This window comes from Varanus komodoensis, unplaced genomic scaffold (genome assembly GCF_004798865.1).
Source record: "Varanus komodoensis strain SLA01 unplaced genomic scaffold, ASM479886v1 scaffold19, whole genome shotgun sequence".
Taxonomy (NCBI): Eukaryota; Metazoa; Chordata; class Lepidosauria; order Squamata; family Varanidae; genus Varanus; species Varanus komodoensis.
In genome coordinates this window covers 12847177-12869308 of record NW_025335550.1, presented here as the reverse complement: position 1 = coordinate 12869308, position 22132 = coordinate 12847177, and the positions used below count along the sequence as shown (strand labels likewise).

General features: G+C 52.0%; 3 protein-coding genes across 8 annotated transcripts; 1 reads left to right on the top strand and 2 right to left on the bottom strand.

Annotated features, from left to right (window-relative positions):
• Window positions 1-3239: 3239 nt before the first annotated feature.
• TMEM231 (transmembrane protein 231) lies at window positions 3240-8564 on the bottom strand. Its single transcript, XM_044428110.1, has 7 exons — window positions 8159-8564; window positions 7884-8065; window positions 6927-7055; window positions 6486-6629; window positions 4227-4308; window positions 4037-4142; window positions 3240-3575 (listed from the first exon to the last, which is right to left on the bottom strand). The coding sequence occupies exons 1-7, from the start codon at window positions 8562-8564 to the stop codon at window positions 3404-3406; spliced, it is 1221 nt and encodes a 406-aa protein (XP_044284045.1). The 3' UTR covers window positions 3240-3403.
• Window positions 8468-12464, top strand: GABARAPL2 (GABA type A receptor associated protein like 2). 2 transcript variants are annotated; one of them, XM_044427787.1, is made up of 4 exons: window positions 8468-8596; window positions 8724-8779; window positions 10317-10489; window positions 11384-12464. In XM_044427787.1, exons 1-4 carry the CDS (start codon window positions 8563-8565, stop codon window positions 11472-11474), a joined length of 354 nt encoding a protein of 117 aa, XP_044283722.1. In that variant the 5' UTR covers window positions 8468-8562; the 3' UTR covers window positions 11475-12464. The 2 variants fall into 2 exon arrangements, with proteins under 2 accessions (XP_044283722.1, XP_044283721.1); XM_044427786.1 differs by having other exon boundaries at window positions 10314-10489.
• On the bottom strand, window positions 12271-21648 carry ADAT1 (adenosine deaminase tRNA specific 1). Of its 5 annotated transcripts, none has more exons than XM_044427781.1 (9): window positions 21380-21648; window positions 20917-20985; window positions 20735-20789; window positions 20126-20256; window positions 18469-18919; window positions 18082-18227; window positions 17311-17410; window positions 16302-16388; window positions 12271-15142 (listed from the first exon to the last, which is right to left on the bottom strand). In XM_044427781.1, the coding sequence occupies exons 1-9, from the start codon at window positions 21567-21569 to the stop codon at window positions 14908-14910; spliced, it is 1464 nt and encodes a 487-aa protein (XP_044283716.1). In that variant the 5' UTR covers window positions 21570-21648; the 3' UTR covers window positions 12271-14907. The 5 variants fall into 5 exon arrangements, with proteins under 5 accessions (XP_044283716.1, XP_044283717.1, XP_044283718.1 ...); XM_044427782.1 differs by having other exon boundaries at window positions 12271-15040; XM_044427783.1 differs by having other exon boundaries at window positions 20917-21002; window positions 21380-21433.
• Window positions 21649-22132: the final 484 nt, after the last annotated feature.

Below are 22132 nucleotides of genomic sequence, written 5' to 3'. Positions count from 1 at the left end.
GCCCGGCCCGGCCCGGCCCGGCCCGGCCCCGCGACGGCCACCGCGGGCGCCTCCTCACCTCGGCCGAGGGTCGCCGGCGCCGCGCTCAGGGAGGCGCGGCGGCTCGGGAGGCGCGCGCCTTCCCGCTGGCTCGCGCAGACAATGAGCCGCTTTCAGACGTGGCCGCCGGCGGAGCGGAGGCGCCGACGGGGGCAGGTGGGAAGGAGGCCGGCGCCCCCAGCGCGCCACGCGCGGAGCCCAACCTGGCGGAGCGCTGGCGCGGAGCTGCGCCCGGGGAGGCGGCCAGGTCGTCGGCGGGCGCGGCGGCCCCGGAGCGTCGCGCCCTCCTGGCTCGGAGGCGCTCCGACGGGGGCGAACTTCCCCGCTCTCGGGGCGCCCCTGCGCGCACAGGACCTGCGGAGACGGCGAAGCGGAAGCCGCCGCGCTTCTGGAGCAGGGGCAGCGGGCGCCCGTCGAAGTCCGCCCCGAGGGGAGCAAGCCCAAGGCGGCGAAACCGGCTCGCCGAGCAGTCGCTGCCTTCCGGCAGGAGCCTTTCCCCGTGCGCCCGCCCTCCCCTCCCCTCCTTCGGACTCCTGTTAGCCGTGGGCCGCCACGTACCGCCTATCTTCGCCTTGCCTTAGCGATGATCCGTGCGGGCAGCGCGCCAGGCTGGGGCGGCCTCCCCTGCAGCCTGTCGCCGCGAGGGCTGCAGCCCGGGAGGCGAGGGCGCGCTCCAGCCAGCTGCCTCCTTTCGCGGAGGAAGGCGAGCGGGTCTCGGCACCGGCCACCCCGCTCCGCTCTCGCCTCCAGGGACGGGCCGGGGGCTGCTCTCCCCTTTCCCTCGCCCGACGCAGTGCTTGCCTCGGAAGGCCAGTGCCCCGCCGCCCATCGCCCATGGGTGCTGCACCCAGAGGGCGGGGAGAGGCGAGCCCCCTTGCCGGCTCCCGAGGCCGAGATCGGGCAGCTCCCACCCGCTCCGGCCGATGCCCGGGGGGGGGGGGGATCACTTCCAAACCGCTCGCAGCACTGCGCATGAACAGCGCCAGGGGGAGGGGGGCGTGCTAAGGAGCTGTGCCTGCTCCTCCGTCAGGTTCAGGGGAATCTTGGCTGAAGTCCATGGCAAGAATTCCCATGGGATTTAAGGTTCTGTGCACCATTCCCTTGGCTGAACAACTACAGGAGGCTTATCTTGGCATGGCCTCAAGGAAACACTCAAGTCCTTCCCATTTCACCTTGGAATCTAAGGAATTTCCCCGTCTTCTCGGAGCGCACAGGCCTGGCTCCCCATGGTGCACCACAGGGATGGCACCCTGGCTGGCTCCAGCCCTGCAGGGTCTCCTGCTGCTCCCACTTTTAACAGGTTCAGCAGCTCAAGGGAATGAGGAACGCCTGGAAGAGTCTGTCCAAAAGCTCAGGACAGGCCACCAAGCAGACTTCTGGAAAGGGTAATCCAAGTTTTAAGCTTGATGCTATCACATCTCATCAATTTATTGAATCCCTTTCAGCAAAACTGGTGTTGTCATCAGAGTGCTGAAACGACTTAGCAAGCCTGGGTTCCAGCCCCTCCCTCAGCCATTAAGCTCAGTAGGTGATTTCTCAGCCTACCTCAGAGGCTTGTTGTGAGGATAAAATGAAGAGGATCGCCATGTAAGTTTCTTTAGGTCCTAGGGTCGGGGAGGATACAAATCTCATAAAGAATATGTGAAATAAGAAGTTTTGGGCAGGACCAAGCAGCTTTGGGGCTGCAAACAATATCAGCATGAATTTACTTTTCTCATAAAACACTTTTCAAATTTAAAATCAAAACAGCACAAGACCTGAAAGCAGCAAGAGAAAATAAGAAAGCAAGCTGGACTGAATTAAGTGGCAGAGCCTCTGCTTTGCATGCAGAAAATCCTGTTCAATTCCCATCATTTCCGGCTGAGTCAGGAAAGGCTGCTGCCTGAAACCCCAGAGAGGAGCCATCCTTCAGTGCAGACAATTCTGAGGCAGTCAGACCCACAGCTGAACAGTGTGTCAGCTTCCAGCGTTCCTCAGTAATCCAACATCTCTGGCCAGTGTTTTATTTGACAAATAAACCATTTGCCAATGGTACTGGGTGATCAACAAGCACCCGGATCTCTTGCACAGTCGCCATGCTGTGCATCCTCCCAGCCAGGGGCCAGGCAGCACACGCCCACCCCTGCGGTGATCAGGGGGCTCCTGCTACAACCAGGTAGTCCAGGAATACCCCTCACCTTAGGAGGGGCTTGTTCAGCCAGTCCATGCTCCTCTGGCCCAGTGGAGGAGCAACGGAAGGCGGGGCCCCTCCTCAACGGCCCCTCTTTTCCTGGGCAAGATGGAGGCGGCTTCCCAGCACAGCTGCTGTAAAGCACCCCCCTCCAGCCCCCCTGCACAAACCCCAAGAGATGCTCTGTCCACACAGAATTTCCTCGAGCTGCAGCCCTGCAGACCCTTGCAATAAGACAAAGGCAGCCACCTTTCTTCTCCTCTCACAGCCCTTGAGGAGCCCAGATGCACTAATGTTTGAGCCACGAAATGCACCCACTGAGCTCCATTTTCATACTAGTATGCAGAATGAAGACTTTTGTGGCTTTTACCGTTCCTTTGCTCTTTCCATCCTGACATCTGTAGAGCTCAGGCAAGTGCTTTCTTACAATTTTGTAGCATTTTATTAGATCTGATGAACGGTAGCCTGCTGCTGCTGCTGTATATGGAATATTTCCAACTGAATGGCACTTTGGACTACATTTCGGTCTCACACTCTACAGATCGTCCCAGCAGGCAAGAAGTCCATTATTCCAGCTTAAATCTGCCTATTATTTCAGCACCAGGTGAATATCCTTCCACAGATCCAGGTTTTCACTCTTCTCCACACTGCTTTTATACTTCTATCAGTTTCATTTTTGCCATGGGTTCCATAGTGCAGTATTTTCATGTTTCTGTTTAACTTTCTTAAAGAACATGTTTTAAGGTATAAATCCCTAAAATGGGTAAAATTTAAACATTAAAGTGGCTATTCATGCTATCCCGTGGCAGGAAGGTAGTTTTCTTTCCAACCTCCCTTTTCTCAAACTCTACAATGAGGCAGATACCCTCTTGCTGAAATACAATTTATTCCTGCATAAGGACAGCCTGCCTTTTCATGGGGTTGGTTGTCACCCTTGTCTTTAAATCTCTGTGCACTATTGTGGCAGAGTTGTGTTTAACCAGGCCTGTGTGCCTGAAATCCAATCATCAAATTACACATATAAACAGTGTACTTTAATTATCACAACTTTTATATGTAACAACTTCCTCTTGCAGACTAGAGCTGCTACAGCAATGATGTACAGATCAAGTCTGGTACCTCCACAACTTACAGATATGAAACAAGGAAGATCCATGCATCCCGTGGGTAGTGTAGGTCTTTTTTGGCCTATGTTCAGGACTGATGCTCTTTTGCAGACAACTGCAGTGATGCTGGCACTGTGGCTAGCACTTGATTCCAGAACAGGAAGGCTTTGATTCTTTCAAACATCCAAAGGAAGATCAGCAGGATGGAAACATACTGAATCCAGGCAAACTTAATTGTCTCCCAGAAGCCTGGCTGATACGTATCAAGAATCAAGGAACATTTGGAATTGCAAGTTTTTTCACACAGGTTCAAGGACACACTTTTCAAAGATGGCACAGTGAAAGACTGGGAAAATGTTCAGAGAGAAAGGTAGCTGAGGACATTCAAGAAACATAGAAGACATCCAGGGAGCACCCTTCTGCAGAGAGATATGAACATAACAAGCTCTTTCACTGTCCGATTGTTGATGGTATAAAGCAGGGGTAGGCAACCTGTAATCCAGCTGTTTTGAACTACAACCCTCATAAGCCCCAATTAGCATGGCCAATGGTCAGGGACTATAGGAGTTGTGGTCCAAAAAACTTGGGAGGGCACCAAGCTGCCTATTATGGCCCTGTTCAAGTCAGCAGCCACCACCCACCAAATGCCCTGCTCATCATACGTGATCAGAAATGGTCCCCATTGCGGTCATGCAGAAACCATCTGGCAGCCAAAGGATATACAATCAGTTCCATGGGGTAGCGAACTGTGGCCTGGAGGACAAACGGCTCCTGCGGGGTTCTTCCCAGCACCCAGATGGGGCTGGGACCAGACAAAACTGTGGTGACTGCAACGAAAACCGCAGAGATGCTGAGGACCCTTCACCAGCCTTCAGTCGGAATTAGCTTGCTCACCTACAATGCAGACTTACTATTTCTCTCTTGATAAGCTGCAACAATGTTAATGAGATCATAGTCCTGGACAAAAGGGCTTGTGCCATTGATCACAGAGACCTGTCACAGTGAGACAATTTCACATTAGGAAACACAAGTAGCTGATGCACAGGATCAGGCCACCCTGCTGCTATTTCTGAGTTGCCAGTTGCTTCAGAGCAGAGGGGACATGCTTCTGCCATATCTGGTGACAGCCACTATAGAACCAAGTAAAAATTTGCAGAATGCAACCAAAATCCTTTGCAGCTCTTCTGAATCCAAACAGTCCAACATGACAAAATATAATACACTTTGAAAATACTCATAAAAATTAATCAGAATCTATAACCTCCCTGTTGACACTACCCACACTGGCTTGCCATGTCACTTGAAACTACAACATGTTCCAACCTGAGTGCGCCCCAAAGCCACCAAGCTGCTTGGTGAGAGCAGGAAAAACTGCTTGCCATTATGACAAATGGCTGCTGGGGAAGCCCCAGTAGCTTTGTCCAAGGTGACCAAGCAGTGCTTGAGGGATGCTCTCAGCATCTGTGGCAGGCTAGAGTGGCTAGCAAGGGTGCAGGCTCTACTTCTTGCCAAAGAAGCACATGCACCCCCACCCAAGAAGGGCCAGAGCGGGCCGTTCACAGCCGTTCTTGCCAGGTGCTGGAGAGCAGACCTATCCCGCTGCTGGTGGGGATCCACTCCACAGGGCTGCCCACGACTGGGGCCGCAACACGGAGCACATCGTGCACCCCACCTCCTACCCAAGAGTACACCATCAGGGCAAGGAGCAGTAGCACAGTCTGCTTAGTAGGGCAGCCACATGTTCACCAAGTGGCTCCGGGAGCCCCCCCTCCTGGCCGACTGGCTCCCTTGTCCTCCCCTTTATGCATCAGGGAGCAAGTCCCACTTGCACCATGGGGAGAAGGAAGGGGCTTGTTCTCCCCGTCTTCCTATGGTGCAAACAGGGGTTGTGCCCTGAAACAGGGGCAACGTCCAGCCTCCGTGAGGGCACTGTGCAGTGCAGTGCCCAATGCACAGGGGCAGCTGGTGCCGCCCTGCATCTTGCCCCAGCCGGGGTAAAAGGTGGCAGCCGACTGAAATTAGCTCATGGCTGTCAGAGGAGACTTTGTCTTCATCAGTGTTCCCCGGGACATCATGTGGCAAAATAAGGGGGAGTGGGGGGAGGGGCTGAACTACCCATGATGAGCCCAAATGTAGTTTGGGGCCATCATGGGCAGCTTGCACAGCAACCAATCACTGTGACTTATTGCCGGGCTGGGTTATCATACTATAGAAACACCTTATCTTTCTACAAGAATGTTGCCTGAGGGAAAGAAACTCCCTCTACAAACCAATATATAGAATATTCTAACTTTGGGAGCAGCTATCTCAAGAATATTAGTAGATGTGGTTGAGGCAGAATTGGACTGGCATTTTTGCTTTTCTTCATCTTTTGCTGATCTTAATCTAGTAGGATAAGAAGCAGATCAGATCTGCTGTCAGCCTACCTATTTTAGGTCTTGCCCACATGGATTGTTGTTGATACGTATTGACCCCAGGTGACAACCACTGTTACACTTTGGTATCTCCTTAACACTGTAAATTATTACCAAGTGCTGCTACCCCCATCTCACATTACTTTGCTGACAAATTGCACGCTCTATGAAAATAGGAGTTCCTTTGATCTTTCTGGACGTTCATGTCATCAAGTGTTTCCAAACTCATTACATGCATGTAATATTAAGTATTTTAAATCCCACTTATTCCATCATGTCCACCCTTCCTAAGTTTGAACTAGGATAAGTGTATGATTCAAGAGCAGTCAGGAAATCAACCCTGACTGTTCTTTAGAAGGACAGAGACTGAAACTCAAATACTTTGCCCACCGAATGCGAACGAAGGACTCACTGGAGAAGCCCCTGGTGCTGGGAACAATTGAAGGCAAAAGCAGAAGGGGACAGCAGAGGTTGAGGTGGCTGGATGGGGTCACTGGGGAAGTGGGTGTGGAATTGGGTGGACTCCAGGGGTGGTGAAGGACAGGAGAGCCTGGAGGAAGGTTGTCTGTGGGACTGCGAAGAGTCAGACATGACTTTGTGACTGAACATAACATAAGTGTATGATTTATCTCCTAGGCAGTATACCCACTGGCACACTTTTCACTGACGTAACATTTGGGATACAGTTATACTCACTACAATGGAAAAGACACTGCAAAGTGCAACACAAGTGACAAAAAAAGAGGCACCACTCACATTATACCGGCTGTCCAGTCCAACATGACTTAATGGCTGCCTCTGATGAAGCTTCAGGTCTCCGTTTACAAAAACCCGAATCCCTGGCACAGGAGAAAAGGACTGCACAAAGGCCATGCTCTGCATCACAAATGTAGACATTCTCTGAAATGGGACAGAGAGAGAATACCAGTTAGCAACAGACAAAAGAATTACACCAAAACCTGCCAAGAGCCAATGTGTTTGCACCTAAACCTAAGAAAGAAAGAAGGAAGGAAGGAAGGAAGGAAGGAAGGAAGGAAGGAAAAAAAACTGGGCTGTCCAGGTTAGAAACTCCATTAGGAACAGAGGGCAGCATATAAATGCAAATAAATAAATAAAGTTTGCTTTATTTATCAAATACTAAAGAAAAGTGAGAGAACTTCTTATTACGCACACATGTGAACAGCTTAGGATACTCACATACAACTCATAGGTAAAGGTCAGAATAAGTTGAATTCCCACTACTTGTTCTGTAGATTGTAGTGGAACTTCCAGCTGAAATTGTAACAGGTCCATTAGCCCATCTTGATTTGCATCTTCCTCTCTAGCCTAACATGTACAACAAGGACAGTTATTACAGTATTTCTGTTATTACAAATAATTGGAGGCAGAAAAGAAGAAAACACCCCCCCTTCTTAAGAGTTCAACAATATAAGTGAGGTGTCCACCTTACAGAGTGATACAACAGCAGATCATAGCCACACATTTTTCAGGTACAGGATCACCCTGCACCAATCTGGTCTCAAAGTCAGCCTAGAAATCACCCAGGCCAATGCCAGTCCTCCAAAGCAAGCTTGCAATTCGGGCACCTCCAGTCCAACCATGCAGCCAATGGAGTCCACACTGTTGTGGCCTATACAAGGTAATTCTCAGCATGCCTTGGGCCAAAACCACTCTTATTCTAATCAGTTCTGAAGCCACAACTTTGAATATTAAGCCCAATTCTGAGACGTTGGAAAATCAAACTTCAGAAATTTGAAAGATCCCTCTGCTTTGGCTGCCCATGCAAAAAACAAGATTAAAACAGGAAGGGCTCAGCCTCTGGCAACAACCCACCACCAGATACAAGCACCTTCCTAGCTGAAGAAAACCAGCGGGGGCAGGAGACACTTGGCGCAAAGGGGTCCTCACCCAACCAGCGGCAGGGCTGTAGGCCTCAATTCTGCCACCGACTGATTCCCAACCTGCAGCAGAAGCGGGCCCTCCCCGCCCCCGCACTCAGGCAAGAGGCACAGGCCAGCCACCCCCCGGGATGCTTCAGGCCCGGCGGATCCAGCCAGGCGGGAGAAAGACGCCCCGGCGGCCCTGCGGTGCATTCCAGCCCGAGCGGGCGGGCGGGCGCGGCGGCCACTCCGCAGGCGGCTCAGCCGAGCCTACCGAAACGAGAGGGACGCGTAGGCGAGGGCCCAGGAGGCGGTTGCAGGCCGGGAAGGAGCTCCAGCCCACTAAGCCGCCGCCGCCGCCGCCGCCACTCTCGGCCAGCTGCAGCAGCAGCAGCGCCTCGTGCCGGAATCTGATGCTGGGCTGCTCCGCGTAGCTGCTGCGCTTCAGCCAGAAGCCTGGACGGACGAAAGAGAGGGAGAGAAGCAGTGCTGGCGGCGCCGGGCAGGCTCGAGGGCCGCTCGCCCTCCCCTCCTCCGCCCGACACCCACCGTGGCTCCGGTAGGCCACCAGCAGCGGCGGCAGGTAGGTGAGCGCGGCCAGCAGCACGAGCGCCAGGGCCGCCAGCGAGCACAGCGCCGCCCGCCGCCCGCCGCGCTGCCCCCCGCGGCCGCCGCCCGGCCCCTCCAGCCAGGCCATGAGGGCGCCGCCGCCGCCGTCGCCGGGCAACGCGCGGCGCAAGCGACGGAGGCCTCCCGCGGCCAATCCGCGCGGCGAGGGCGCGATGACGGCAGCGCCCCGGCTCCGCTCCCGGAAGCCGCGCGCCCGCAGTGGCTGCCGGGAGGCCGCCTGTCGGAAGTCCCGCCCGCCGTGCCGTAGGGCTGCTGCTGTTGTGACGGTGACGCGACAGGCTCGAGAGATCCCGGACCCGACCGGCCCTCGCCCCCGCCGCGCCATGAAGTGGATGTTCAAGGAGGACCACGCGCTGGGTGAGGAGGGCCTGCCCCGGCCCGGGTACCCTCCCGAGCGCCGGACGGGTGGGGCGACGGGCGGCCCTGGGAGGGGTGGCCGCCCCCATCCCCCTAACGCCTCCTTCTCCCTTCCGTGTCCTCGCAGAGCACCGCTGCGTGGAGTCGGCCAAGATCCGCGCCAAGTACCCGGACCGCGTCCCAGTAAGTTCCGCCCCCCACGGGACGAACCTGGGGCCCCGCGGCGCCCGTCCCGGGGAGCGCCTCCTCGCGAGTTGGCGGCGGCGCAGGCGGGCGGGCTCATTTCTCCCGGCTTTGCAAAGGACCTGTGCGCAAGATGACCCGACTCTTCCTGCGCGCAGGCGTCCGTCCGTCCACGGCACTAGACGTCCCCTCCAGCAGCTAGAGCGAGAGGAGAGGCAGGCAGGAGCTTAGTCACAGGCTTGCTCTACACCGTGGGCATCCTCAGAAGGCCTTTTTAGAACACAAGAAAAGCTATGCTGGCTCAGACGAAAGACCTGTGCAGTCCAGCACTCCGTACACACTGCGCAAAGCAGCTGCCCACCAGATCCCTCAAGCAGGATGGATGCAAGTCTTCTGCCCAAGCTCCTCAGCAGCTGCTATATGCAGGCATGCCACCTCCACTAAGGAAGTAGCACATAGTTAACAAAGCTAGTACCCTTGCACTGGACCAGAACACAAGCAGGCCAAAAGGTGTGGAGAGGCAGCAGCAGAACTGCCCCCATTCCTGACAGACCAGGGGAGAAATGGAAGTTGTCAGGGGAAACCATAACAACTTCCTTATATTCGATCTCCTGACACTCATGAGAGGTAGGGAATGGAAGAGGGCCTCCCAGGACAGCCTGAGGAAGCAGGCTGATGCCCTGGGCCCAAGGCATTTCATAATAAATGCAATAATTAAATAATAGATAGTGTTTCCAAGCATTCAGAGTACATTTCTTGCACTGCGTAAAAGCGATCCTTAAAACCATGCATGGTAAGTTAGAACTTAAAAGTGAAACCAGTACTTGGCTCTGAAAAAATGGAAGACGTTAAAGTTGTTGGTGACCAAGGGTCAGGCTGCAAGGGCCTTGCACCTATATTTTGAGCGTATGGAAGTTTTCAAGCACCCATCCAAGCAATTCTACTGAGATCACCAAGCAATGTCTTTCTGGGCATGACTGACAGCAGAGCATTTTGGAGAGATACTTGTTGAGAATATAAGGAAGGGGCCCCAGAAGAAGAGAGTGCAATGTACAAGGGCCAAGCCAGGACTGGTCTTTTGTTAGTTTTCTGTTGGACTCTCCAGGCATCGCTGAGCTCCTTGCCTTTGCTTTAACCATGCCTTACTTTGTCACTTCCACTATCACAATAGGGTTTTAGTGGTACAGTTGCTCGGATTGCATCCTGCTGGCAAGGGAGAATCAGTCTTCATATCATTCTAGAATTATAGACTATTAGAGTTGGAAAGGACCAGAGGACCATTAGGGCCACCCGCCTGCTCATGGAACGGAAGTTAAATCATCCCTCTGTCCAGTTGCATCTTGAATGCTTCCAGTGTGAGAGAGCCCACAACCTCCCTTGGGAATTGGTTCTGTGGTCGTACTGCTCTAAGTCAGGAAGTTCTTCCTGACTTTCAGCCAGAATCATCTTTTCCTGTGACTGGATTAACTGAAGATAGGAATTTCAAATTGCGGGATAGATCCTGATTAAATTTCTCTTTCTTGTCGTCTTGGAGCAGGTGATAGTTGAAAAGGTCTCCGGTTCTCAGATTGTGGACATTGACAAGAGGAAGTACCTGGTTCCATCAGATATTACTGTTGCTCAGTTCATGTGGATCATTAGAAAGAGGATTCAGCTGCCATCAGAAAAGGCAATATTCCTCTTTGTAGACAAGACTGTCCCCCAGTCCAGGTAAGAGACATTTTCCCTTTGTTTTGTGCATTAACTACCAGCTGGCCCTTTTTTATGGAAATGTTGATGGCTAGTTGTCTGAATGTCTTCTCTGGCATGCTATGGCTCCTGCCCTGAGGGGACTGCTGCCTCTCCCAACAAACTCTCAGTCCAGTGGCTACTAGCCTTGCCAGGTGCGTCTCACAAACCCAAGAGGATGTAACAGCTGAAATTTTCTAAGAATTTGAAAGTTTTCCAGTTCCTTGGAAGGTGTGTTTGCAACTCAGGTGCACAGTGCAAAGAAAATGAACTAACTTATTGAAAGTGTGTCAGTATTGCTAATTTAGGGTTAGGGTTTTCTGCTAGCATAAAGAGGGATATTCCAGATCACCTAGGAGGCAGCGGTTGAGCCAGGAGCTGGTAGCCTATTGACTGCCATGACTTGCCAGTCCATAATCCCACTTCTAAAACAGTGTATAACCAAGCATGCATAGGAAAATATCTCCTCATGCTGGATTTTTACTAAGAAAGGCAACTTACCACTGAAAATGTTGTGTTGCAGTATTGGGTACATAACCAGTTGCACCCACAGCATGAACAGGTGAAGTAGAGAGAACCGAGGATGCAGTCAACTGCTGCATTTTGAATATCCTTTCTTCTTCCACCCAGCTTAGTCTGATAGGGCTATTTAGGGATTCCCTTTTCTTTCTTTTTTAATTCTACAAATGTTAGTGCCATTTTGGCTACATAAAGAGTTAAGATGCTTACTGATATATGCAACCTGTATTTTCAGTTTCAGGGTCATGTTTAGGTATTTGCCTTACCTTCCGTACATGTCACACCCCCTTCTTTGCTCCTGTGTGGGAAGCTCGATGCCTCAGTTGCTTCCTCACTGCCTTGTTTTTCTTCTTCCAGCTTGACTATGGGGCAGCTTTATGAGAAGGAGAAGGATGAAGATGGCTTCTTGTATGTGGCCTACAGTGGAGAAAACACCTTTGGCATCTGAATGCATCTCCTTCCCACAGTGTCTTGTAAATAGCCTCTTGTTTGTGATCATGACCCAAAGGCATATCCGGCATCTGCCACTGGGTTGATTTAATATATTGATAGCTTTTTGTTTTAGCCTGGTAATTTATGGAAGTTTTGTTTCCCCACTGCACATTGTACTCATAGCTGTAAATTCCATAGTCTCCTTCCTGTGGGAGACAGTTAATGGCATTATTTAAATATTGGATGCAAGCTAATAGAGAAATTACAAAGAAGGAGAATTTCAGTCTTTTAGATCTTTGACTAATAATTACAGTTTTGTAGCAATGGAAGCTTCTAGGTTAGTCTAAAGATGCTGGTGTGTTGAGCTTGGTTAGTGTGTTCCTCTTGGTAAATTTTGCTTGAGGAAGCAATGATTAAAATTCCTTTCACCAATATACTTCAATTCTACCAATTCTGTTAGTTTTACTTTCATATGAATAGCATTCTGAGGACAAGTGTGTAAGGAGTGGTCTTGTAAGTAGGATCACTCCTTGAAAGAGTGTAAACAATAAAATAGCCACACTTGTAAGACAGCAAGTGATCTCAGAATTCACCAGATGGGTTAGGAAGACTTCCAAAAGATTTCTGCAAACTCCCCTGCACAGTTAGAATACACTCTCAGTCAGAGCCATTGTCTGTCAGGCAGTTCCTCTGTGAAGTCTATTGCCCAGTGCAACCAATTTTGTAAAATGGAGTGGGTAAGACCTCCCTTTGTAGAAGCCACACAGCTTCTTTGATATACAGCAGATGCAGACAGTCTGTAGCTTCCTGGATTCATCTTTGGCACTTTTATTTTTTTAACTGGTGTTACAAAAGGCTAATTGATTCTGTTACAAATTATAAACAATCTCACAATTAAGAGCTTAAGCCTTTCAGCTGAATGCCTTTGGGCCACAGTGATCTACTACTATTAAAATACTGTTCTTTGTCTTCTGCTCATCTCCTAAATACAGAGTTTTACAATTTCTTGATGGATTTAATATTGTTAGTTTGGGCTCAGTTCTCAGTCCTGTCTATTCTATTACTTTCCTTCTCAAAGAGTGGCTACCCCATTACCCTATTTGTCAGTTTGAGGAGGAATGATCCATCCGCCTGGTAGCATAATCTGGCCCGCATTTTACCAGTTTTAAGTACGAAGGATCCATCCAAAGCTATCAGTAGTTATCATGATACTTGCAGCTGCATGCCTTTTGCAAGGGCCTCAGGGTGTCCTGCCTGCGCATTTCCCCCAGCTCACCTGATTGGTCTGGATAGGTCTTTGGTCAAATACAGCTTCGGGGTTGTGACTATGTTCAATCGGTGCAACTTGTTAAAAATGCCATTTGGCTCTGCAGCCATTTCCACAATGTCAATGTATTGAACAGAAATAAACAGCTGTTTGGGAATATATCTTCTTATGCATTATAGGACAGCAAAGTGGTGGCCACCACTTTGGAGGGCTTTAAAGGGGAACTGGACAAAGCCATGAAGAAGGAAGCTATCAATGGACGCTAGCTGTGATAGCTCTGCACTGCCTGTAGTGTCAGAGGTAGGATACCTGTGCACAGCAGATGATGGACGTGGGCAGGTGGGCCCTGTTACGTTATGCTCGTGGATAGCTGGTTAGGCACTGCATGACCAGAATACTGGTTGAGCTGTACCCTTGGTCTGATCCGGCATCTGTGCTCTTTTTATGTTCTGATCCCTGCAGCAAATTCTCTCTTCTGGCTGCAAGCTGGTGCTGGCGTCTTTCGTTCTGTCATGGCCTGGTGTTACTGGGCCCATGCGTATAATGGGCAGTTCTGTGTGACTGTCTTGCACTGCTGTCCAGAAGCACAGCTCCCCACACTCGAATGGGGGGCTATGCCAGTTCTCTGCCTAAAGGACACCTGAACAGTGCCACACCACCTATTCTTAGCCATCTTATTCAGAGAAGGAGGCAGCCAAGGCCAGTTATGCAGCTTTACATGGCTTTTCTGCAAGTGAATAGAATGAGCATCAGACCACTTAAGAGCCTGTAACCCTTTTTCCACATCCCTAAGGTTCCCTTATATGGATTGTTCCAGTCATCCTGAGAAGTGATACTAGTATGCAGAAACAAAATAGTAAATTGTCTTCAAGCTTCAGATGAGTGAACTACGTAGCAGCCAGCTGTTAGATCCTGGCACAAAAGAAATTTTAGTTAAAACCATTCAAAAAGGGTTTGGAGCCCTCCTTGAACTCAAAGAATAATTTCAGAATTTAAGGGATTGTTATTTTCATCAAAAATCTGTCAGTTCTCCTCAAGGGTCATCAACATTACGTTCCATTCCCCTCCTTTGTCAGCAAAAACCAAAGCTATTCCTTTGATTTTTTTAATACACACAGATTGGTCCAGTTCTTCTGTTCTTAACCATCTTTGTAGCCATTCTGAGTATGCCATTGGATTAGCTTTTAAGTGTAGCAAAACTTCTTGGAAAGAAACTTCTCATTAACTTCTGGTCTCATATTCATTCCTTGTTCTAATCTTGCCTGGTTACCCGTTTCCCACTGTATTAGCCTCTCCATGCAGTGAAGTTTCTCTCAGGAATGTTAGTCTGTAACAGGACTGGGCCAACACTCCCCTCACGCTGTGCTTGTCGGCGTCCCACAGAAAAAGTGGGCTGGCCTAGATAGGCATTTGACCCAATTCCGAAAGGTCCTCTGATGACCTTGTGCTCTTATGTACTTCCGAGTATAGACTAGAGCAGTAAGGTGATTTCTAAATGGATTGCTTTAGAACCAAAAGCAAACCACTAGTTCTTTACTCTTCCGATATTCTTATTCCGGGATTCTAAGGGAGGCTAACCCATTTAAAAGCGGTTATTTCAGTCTGAGATTCATCTGTTCCAAATGTTAAACTGTGACCACATATTCATCACTGAATAAAGCAGATGACAAAATGTTTAGCCACCTTCAACCTATCCTGCAGCCAAACCCTATCATCCAAATATAATGATAAAAACTTTGTCTCCATAAGATCTTCAAAATGTGTACTTTTTTAAAAAAATAACATGATTTGCAACCATACCAATACTTTCATATGCTTAAATTAATAAGGGGTTGTTAGCAAATGTCTCGGCACAGTTACTCCCAACTCATGCAATGAAGAGAGGAAAGACCATAATTCCGCAATTTAAAAAAATATTCTGATCACACACAAGTCTGCATACACAGAAACACAGCCTGGGAGAAGGCATCAGAGACAGTGAGGAACTACAGCTCCACATGCTTTGCAAATCTCACCAAATTCGGAGGGTTGGTCTATCCTTTTGGTGAGATGTGGGAGCTCTGACTATATGGGCCTCTGTGGGTTCAGAAGAGGTTCCCAGAGCAGGGGGATCCAGTCCTGTCAGCCTTGCCCACTGTGGGCAGCTTTGAGCCAGGTGCTGCTGCTTGACTCCTTCCCTCTCTCAAGTGAAGGACAGGTAGCTGCGGCTGTTCCTCACCCAGGAGCCGAAAGCCTGGTGACGCAGCTCTTGCCAGGCCTCTTGGTAGTGAGCAGCAGCTTCTTTGTAGTCCCAGTATGTCTGCAGGCTCTTGATTCTGAAGAGGAGGAGGAACAAAGAGGCCTCAGGCCAGCTCCTCCCGGCTCCCGCTTCCCTGTCCTTAGCGAACGAGAGGGCCTTGAGCAGTATCTCCCGGGCCCTGCCAGGACAAGGTGCCGGAGGTTCAGGAGAAAAGCAGAGCTGTAGGGACGGGCACGTTGCAAAAGGGCAAATGGGGTAGAGAAAACCTGGGCCTGGGCCTTTCTGCTGTGTACCAGAAATTCTCACAAGCTGTCTGTGAATGGCCAAAGAAAAGCTTTGCATGTCATCCCAATGTTTAAATTAAAAAGTCGTACTGAAGCTGCTGCCTATCAGACACAGATAATGTTCCAACTGCAGTGCTGCGCATTCCAGCCATGTGCAGTCCTGCTTTTGTCGGAATCACTGCTGCAGAAAAGGCAGGTTTCAGTATTCCCGTGGTTGCCTTCTCTACCCTGGAAATGTAAGCTACAGGGAAGGCACGGGGAGGACACAGATGAAGATGCAGACAGGAAGGAGGAAGCAGCTTTCAGCCCTCAGGAATCACAGGGCCGCCAGAGCCCACCATCTTGTAAGCTGCCTGGATGCCGGAACTGCACCCACCAGCTACCGTCCACTTAAATTACAACCGGCTGCTTGCTCACCCGTCTCTGCCTCATAGGCAGGAAAGAGGCAGAGAGAAAACAAAATCCCCAAGGACCAGCAAAGCCACAGCCTGGAAAGAGAAACAGGAAAGGCCAAGGGCACATGAAATCCCCAGGAAATTGCAGCTGCAGAAAGCCCTGCAGGAAAGCGACACGAGGAGTCCACATTCTCCTTGGGACAAGAAAGCAAACGTCCCCCATCAAAGACAAGCCCAGACGTATCCACAGAGCTGCCGGAACAGCCCATGCGCTTGACCAAGCCCTGAACTGAATGCACAGTAAGGAGGAATGGCTAAGGTTACTGCTGTTCGTGATGAGAGCAGAGAGTGGGGTTATCGGCATGCTGGGTAAGGTAAGCCCAGTGCTGAGAGTGGAGCAGCCAGATGCCAGATCCTGCAAGTGCTCATGCAAAGGCTGAACCCTCAACACAATCAAAACAAAGGGAACGGACCAGCAAAGGATGAGGGCACGGCAGGAGAAAGGCTGGGTTGGTTGGGATTAGAAGGGGAGGACAACAGTAGATGTAGGACAAGGGCATCCCCCCCACCACACACACACCGTTTAGAGCATCTTCCAGGGGAGGGAGGAACTTGGGCCCTTCTGTTGGACAAGCAAATCGAGTGGGAACTTGCTCACCTCAGAGTTGCTGGCAGATCCTCAGCTGGAATGCTGGCCACTGTCTTCAGGAACGCGTGGAAGAGTTCCACCTTGCAGATCCGAGACCTGTCAGCGGTAAGACCACAGGCCAGTCCTCAGCCTCTTTGCAGGACAGACGACACCGCTCATCCCTAACCCTGGATCCCCAAAGCGGACAGGTGCACCTTCCAGGCTGGGAGGCAGCATGTTTGTTGCAGCTCTTCTCATGGTTAAGGAACATTTTGAAAGGGGCTCACAGTGCACAAATTCAAAACCTGTTTACAGCTCGTTTTTTAAAACTTTAACAAGCAGTATTAGTCCTATTATTTTATTATTTTTGTACTGCCACCAATAACAACACTAAAACCATAAAAGCTTCATAAGGACTATAAACTACAATAAAAAACAAGCACTACAAACTCTATGAAGAATGTAAAAAGCTAAGTGAGATAGATGCAGGATGGATAAAATGCCGTTAATTCTGCTTACTGGCTACTGTGACGATTGGACACATGGGCAGTTTACCTTAAATGTTCATTAACAGGAATCACTGAGGAGAATTCAGAGGGAGCAGCATCTGCTTTAAGCAAACCAGTCAGTGAGGAAATCAACTCTGAAAGCTTTTCTCACAATAACTGGAAAGCATCTCAAACTTATAATTGGAGTTGCTATTCATCTCTGATCTCTGGGCTCCAAAGGATTCTTGCATAGGCTCTTTCCTTGGCATTCTTGCTTTGTAATGACCAAAGTGAACATGTGCAGCTTCTGCAAATAGTCTTCTGCAGGGTGTGGATAAGCATGCATCATAAAACCAGTTTTTTGAAGAAAGGGTAAGGAGGCGGCACGTTCGGCTGCCATGGCTTGTGCCTTGCCTCTTCTCTAGAGTTAAACCATGGCATGCACCACCCTCTGATGATGCACGGAGGGGGCTACAGCTGAATCGGCAGCAGCAGGAATTAGCTCACCCCCCCGCCCCTCAAGGCCCCAGAGAGTAACCAGCTCCACAAACCTCGAGTTCAGGTGTCCAATCCCTTTCATGGTTGTCCCCTGTTTGAAGCCCTGTGAGGTGACATCCAGTGGGTGCTCCTGAACAGCACTCCAGCTGATAGCTGGGGGACAGAGCACAGTGGAGACGTGACTGCCATAGAACTGTGTCATGCCGGTGCTCTCTCCAAGGCTCCAGCAGTCTAGCCTCGCCAGAGTCACGTTCACAGATGGCCCAGCCTCCACCATGACCTCTGCTCCTACACCTTGGTGAGGTGTGGCCTCCCACCCTGTCTCCTGCACTGCCTCATGTACTGGCTGCCTCGGGCAACTCTCATCCTGCCTTGGAGAAGCCAGAGCAGCCCCCCGCCCCCGTGGAGCAAAGCCCATGGACAACTGCCCGCTGCTACCTTTCCTCAGCCAGCCCAGGCCTCCCCTTGTCCCTTGTCTTTGCCACCTTCCTCAGAGGGAAACCATCTCTCCACCAGTTCTGGCCTCCTTCCATGGGATATGAGAGGGTGGGAAATGGACTCAGAAGAACCTGGCAGCTCAGGCAGGGGGGCTTGCAAGTATCCAAAGTCGTCTTTTTCCACTTTCTCAGTTGGGTGCTAACAATCTGAGATGGCCATCAACATGGGATTCTGTCCAGGGACAGAATACTACCTGGGTGGCTTTCAAAATGCGCAAATGATGCCATCACTACAACAGCCCCCATCCCTGCACTCAAGCAAGAGCATGGGAAAGGAAAAGCCCAGCGTCCCTGCCCACCCCACATGCTACGCCCAACAACACTCACCTGCGCCACTTGAAACGACCTTTCTCTGGCCTGCAGCACAGCCAGATCGCACTGTTTGGCAGCTGTGGATGAAGGGCAGATGGGACGGCAGGATCTCCAACTCCTGAACCTGGAATCCATCTGGCAAACATGTGACAGGCCGGCACCTGGGACAGGAGGAGAAACACCGCATTCATTCAGCAACCCTGTCAGTTCATCTGCTCAGGATAACAAACCTGTTCCATTCATGCCCCATAATGCCAAGAAAGCATCTGCTTCCAGGCTGCCTTGCGCTGCCCCACCCCACCTTCAAATGTTGAGTATTTGCAAGGGAGCCCCTGCCAGCAGACAAAGCTATGGGGCATGGGTCCCTCCCACGGCCCGATGCCCTGTCCGGAGCACGCTCACCTGGCAACAAGGGCCCTCTCCATGGCCTCCTGGCTGTAGGGGCACTGGCCCACCACCACCGCCGAGACGTAGATGGGCCGCTGCAAGAAATGCATCAGGAGGGCCCCCTGCCAGCCAAGCACATTCCAGCGTGCCAGTTTGTCACTGCAAGACATGGATGCTGTCTGGGCCCCACGGCCGGGCTTGGTGCGCAGCAGCCCCACGGTGTGGTACCCACTGCCTGCCTTCTTGGAGTCACCCGTTTCCCCCGGGACACACTTGGCACCAGTCCTGCGGACATCCACTACTCTGACTCCCTGGTGGGCCTCAGCGCTGGCATCTTCTTTGGGTCTCTTGGGAAAGGGGCCAGCCACAGTTCCTTCGGTGCCCCTTTTGGGGGCTCTGGATGCAGTGGATGGCTCACAGCACTGGTCCTCCACTTCTGTCACTGGAATGATAGATGCATCTCCACCTGGAAAAGGAGAGGCCAGGCCTCAAGTCAGGGAAAGGAGGGGTGGTCTCTCACTCTGTCCCTCCCAGGGCCAGGAGTCCTCGCCTTGCTTCCTGTGAGAGCAACACCAGCCCACCAAATCAGAAGCACAGCTGCCAGCAGCTCCTGGCTTTGTGCAGAAGGGAAACGGCATGGGGTGCCTCATACTCCCGAACAGTGTGGAAGGGCTGACAGGAGTATGGGGAGCACACCCTAGTCCAGACTGTAAGTATTTACATGTACTATAACCTGTCTTCATTCAGGGAGTTTTCAAGCATTCATATAACAATTGGAACAAACCACCTGTTTAAAGGATTCCTAAATAAATTTCGAACACGGCACATATAAACACCATGAAATCAGGAACCAAAAACATTAGCTACTTTCTTACGTTTACATGCAGCCAGGCCTTCCCTCAAAAGACCTTGAAGGAATAAACATCACGCCCCACAGCACCCGACTTTGCACTCCCAGCAACCTTGCAGAGGAAAAGAGGGGTGGCCCCTAGGCTACCTACCAAAGAAATTTCATTGTCCCTGCAACCCAAGGCCAGGCGTCTCTCAACTGCACCACAGCAGTTCTAGCAATTGCTTGCTCATCCGGAAGCCAGCCTCTTCCATACAATTCCTGAGCTGGAAGGGGCTGTTCAGGCCACTGAGACTAACCCCCTGCTTAGTGCAGAAATCTTGTTGAAAGCATCTCTGACAGATGATGAGCTCATCTCTACTTAGGCACAGTGCTCACCAACTGCCTATGCATTTAGTTCTGCTATCTGACTGCTCTGATCCTGAGGAAATGTTACCTGGTGTTCAGTTAGAACCTGGTTTTCTGTAGATCAAACCCATCATTTCACAGTCAACAGTTCCGAACGATTCAGAACTAATTGAGTCACCCTTCCTTGTAACAACTCTTGAGGTACTTCAGCAGTGAAGTATTACCCTGAAACCTCAAGCACATGTTTACAAGGCTGACCATACTAGGTCCTTTGACCTTTCCTAGTTGAAGTTTAGTTTCTAGTCCCCAGATCCTCTGTAAACCCTCCACTCACCCATGAAAGAAATCTCTCTTCCCGACTAGAAAAATGCAATGGAGCCAGGCTGGGCCACTTCACACATATAAGGAAAAGGGTTTTTTCCCCCTCCTTCCTCCCCCATAACAGGGCAAAAAGGATGCTCTGAGTACACTTACACGGTGTGTGGCTGCAGAAAAATATAAAGTTGATGTGTGCTTTGAGAATCCACTTCCCTTTCTCAGTTCCTGAGGTGAAAATGCTGGGTTCTTGGCATACAGCAGCTAGCCACAGTTGGTGAAGAAGGTACCTGGTGGGCAAGGGGACAGCTCAGCACTAGCACCTCTCTGTGGGCATCCGAGCCTAAGTGTCTTCCAGGAGATGGCTAGTACCAGAGCCAAAACTGACAGCAGCTTGTCCAAGATTAGGGTGATACGGGAAATCCTGAGGTATAGGCTAAATCACATCTAGGTACACTTCCAAGACAGAGGTTGTCTGCATGCCTGCCACAAACACTTCCACCATAAAGTATAAATTGGATATGCAGTATTGTTTGATGCAGCTTTTGAGCTACCTATTGGATTCAAGTACCCCCTGCTAGTGTTTCAGAAAAAGTGCATAAAGCAAGCCTTCCAGATTTGCATTAGAAAGACATATTCAAGGTCCAGCTCATTTGCAGAAGCAAAAGTAAAATGATAAAATAAAAGCCCCTTCCCAATGCCAGAGAATGGGCTCTTCAAGCCCTACGGCACAACATCTCCAAATGGCCTTCCAAGACTGCCTCTCACCTCTGGAAGCTCCTCTTGGCCACCACTTCTGCGTGACTGTCGTTGAGAATGTCCCCTGTAAAAGCAGTGGCAGCACCGCACTCAGTGAAGTAAACCCAACTTGCAGGAGGCCGAGGCATAGCAAAGGGTGCCGCAGCCAGGCTCGGCTGAGTGGAGTCGGGCAGGGCGGGAGCCCGGCTTACCAGTGTTCCTCATTTGGGACTGCCCGATACATTTCGTTCCAGTTCCCATGGCAACAAGTTTTGTCATTCCTGAGGGGAAAAAATAGCTGACAAAAGAAAGAGCAAGCTTCACGTCAACGGAGAAAGACGCGATCCTCCCATAGAGAGCCGGACACATCTCGGAGGCACAGAACGCCTCGCCTCCCCGGCCGCCGCCCTCCCACTGACTTGCCTCCCTCTCCCTGCTTGTCACCGGGCAAGCCGGGGCCGCCACGCCACGCCCGCCGGTGCTGCCCGGGAGCCCCTCGGCCGGCTGGTCCCGTCCACGCGGCCGGCACCAAGCAACCGGGAAGCTGCACCTGGCGGCGCTGCCGCCAGGGGGCGCCACGCAGCCCGCGCCCCCAGACCATAGAGCGGCGCGGAACAAGCCAGCCCGCCCGCCCGCCGGCCCGCCCGCCTCGGAGAAGCCCCGCCAGCGCCTCACCCGGCCCCGGGTCGCCCGCAGCCGCCTCGAGGACCGCCGCCAGCAGCGTCCATTCGCGCCCTTCGGCCGGCTTCCCTCGCTTGGGCAGCCGCTGCTCGTAGTGCGCGTAGCAGGCCCGGGCCACCGCGTCGGCCCCTCCGCATCGCGCCACGGCAGAGGCCGAGGCGACGTCGAGCGGGCGCCCGGCCATCCGCTCCTCTTGCGCCCGCAGGCGCCGCTGAAGGCCCGAGACGCTCCGGAAAGTCGCCCAGCCGAGAGTCCTGGCAACAGGGCGGCCCTCCGCTTCACCTGGCGCCGGAAGCGCGGCCAGCGCTGCGCCCGCCCCTTCCTGCACGGTGCCCGGCGCGCGCTCCCGGCCCCCTCGCCCGCGCAGGTGCGCTCCCGGGCCGGGCCCCTGCCGCGCGGCTCCCCGGCCCTGCCTGCGCGCCCTGCCAAGCGGGAGCCGCTCGGTGCCCCACCGGCGCCTGCCAAGCCGCGAGGCCGGCCCGGCCCACCTCCGCGCCGGCGCAGATGCCGGCCCGCTGAACAGTGGGCGAGGTGGGGGCCGCCGCAGGTGCTGAAGGCAACCCGAGCCCAGTGGCATTTCCCGCTCCCGGAAAGGAAGCGCAGGAAGCCCCTCCAGCCCCCCGGCGAGCAAGGATGAGGGGGATCCATCACGGGGAGCAAGTTGGGCTCTCCTTTATTAACCTGCAGGAAACCCTTCGGGGAGGCCTGGGAGGAGACAGCCTCGTGGCCTGCTGCAAGCCTCACTGC

What these genes read in the sequence shown, in the direction of transcription:
- GABARAPL2 (XM_044427786.1), top strand. Translation starts at nt 8,563, where the DNA reads ATGAAGTGGATGTTCAAGGAGGACCACGCGCTGG. An exon ending in CAAGGAGGACCACGCGCTGG is followed by an intron (nt 8,597 to 8,723) that starts GTGAGGAGGGCC and finishes GTGTCCTCGCAG; the next exon opens with AGCACCGCTGCGTGGAGTCG. An exon ending in AGTACCCGGACCGCGTCCCA is followed by an intron (nt 8,780 to 10,313) that starts GTAAGTTCCGCC and finishes GTCGTCTTGGAG; the next exon opens with CAGGTGATAGTTGAAAAGGT.
- TMEM231 (XM_044428110.1), bottom strand. Translation starts at nt 8,564, where the DNA reads ATGGCGCGGCGGGGGCGAGGGCCGGTCGGGTCCGGGATCTCTCGAGCC. An exon ending in TACGCGTCCCTCTCGTTTCG is followed by an intron (nt 7,056 to 7,883) that starts GTAGGCTCGGCT and finishes TGTACATGTTAG; the next exon opens with GCTAGAGAGGAAGATGCAAA. An exon ending in AGCTTATCAAGAGAGAAATA is followed by an intron (nt 4,143 to 4,226) that starts GTAAGTCTGCAT and finishes TTTTCGTTGCAG; the next exon opens with TCACCACAGTTTTGTCTGGT.
- ADAT1 (XM_044427781.1), bottom strand. Translation starts at nt 21,569, where the DNA reads ATGGCCGGGCGCCCGCTCGACGTCGCCTCGGCCTCTGCCGTGGCGCGA. An exon ending in GAGAGGGCCCTTGTTGCCAG is followed by an intron (nt 18,228 to 18,468) that starts GTGAGCGTGCTC and finishes CTCCTGTCCCAG; the next exon opens with GTGCCGGCCTGTCACATGTT. An exon ending in GGTCGTTTCAAGTGGCGCAG is followed by an intron (nt 17,411 to 18,081) that starts GTGAGTGTTGTT and finishes TCTGTCCCCCAG; the next exon opens with CTATCAGCTGGAGTGCTGTT.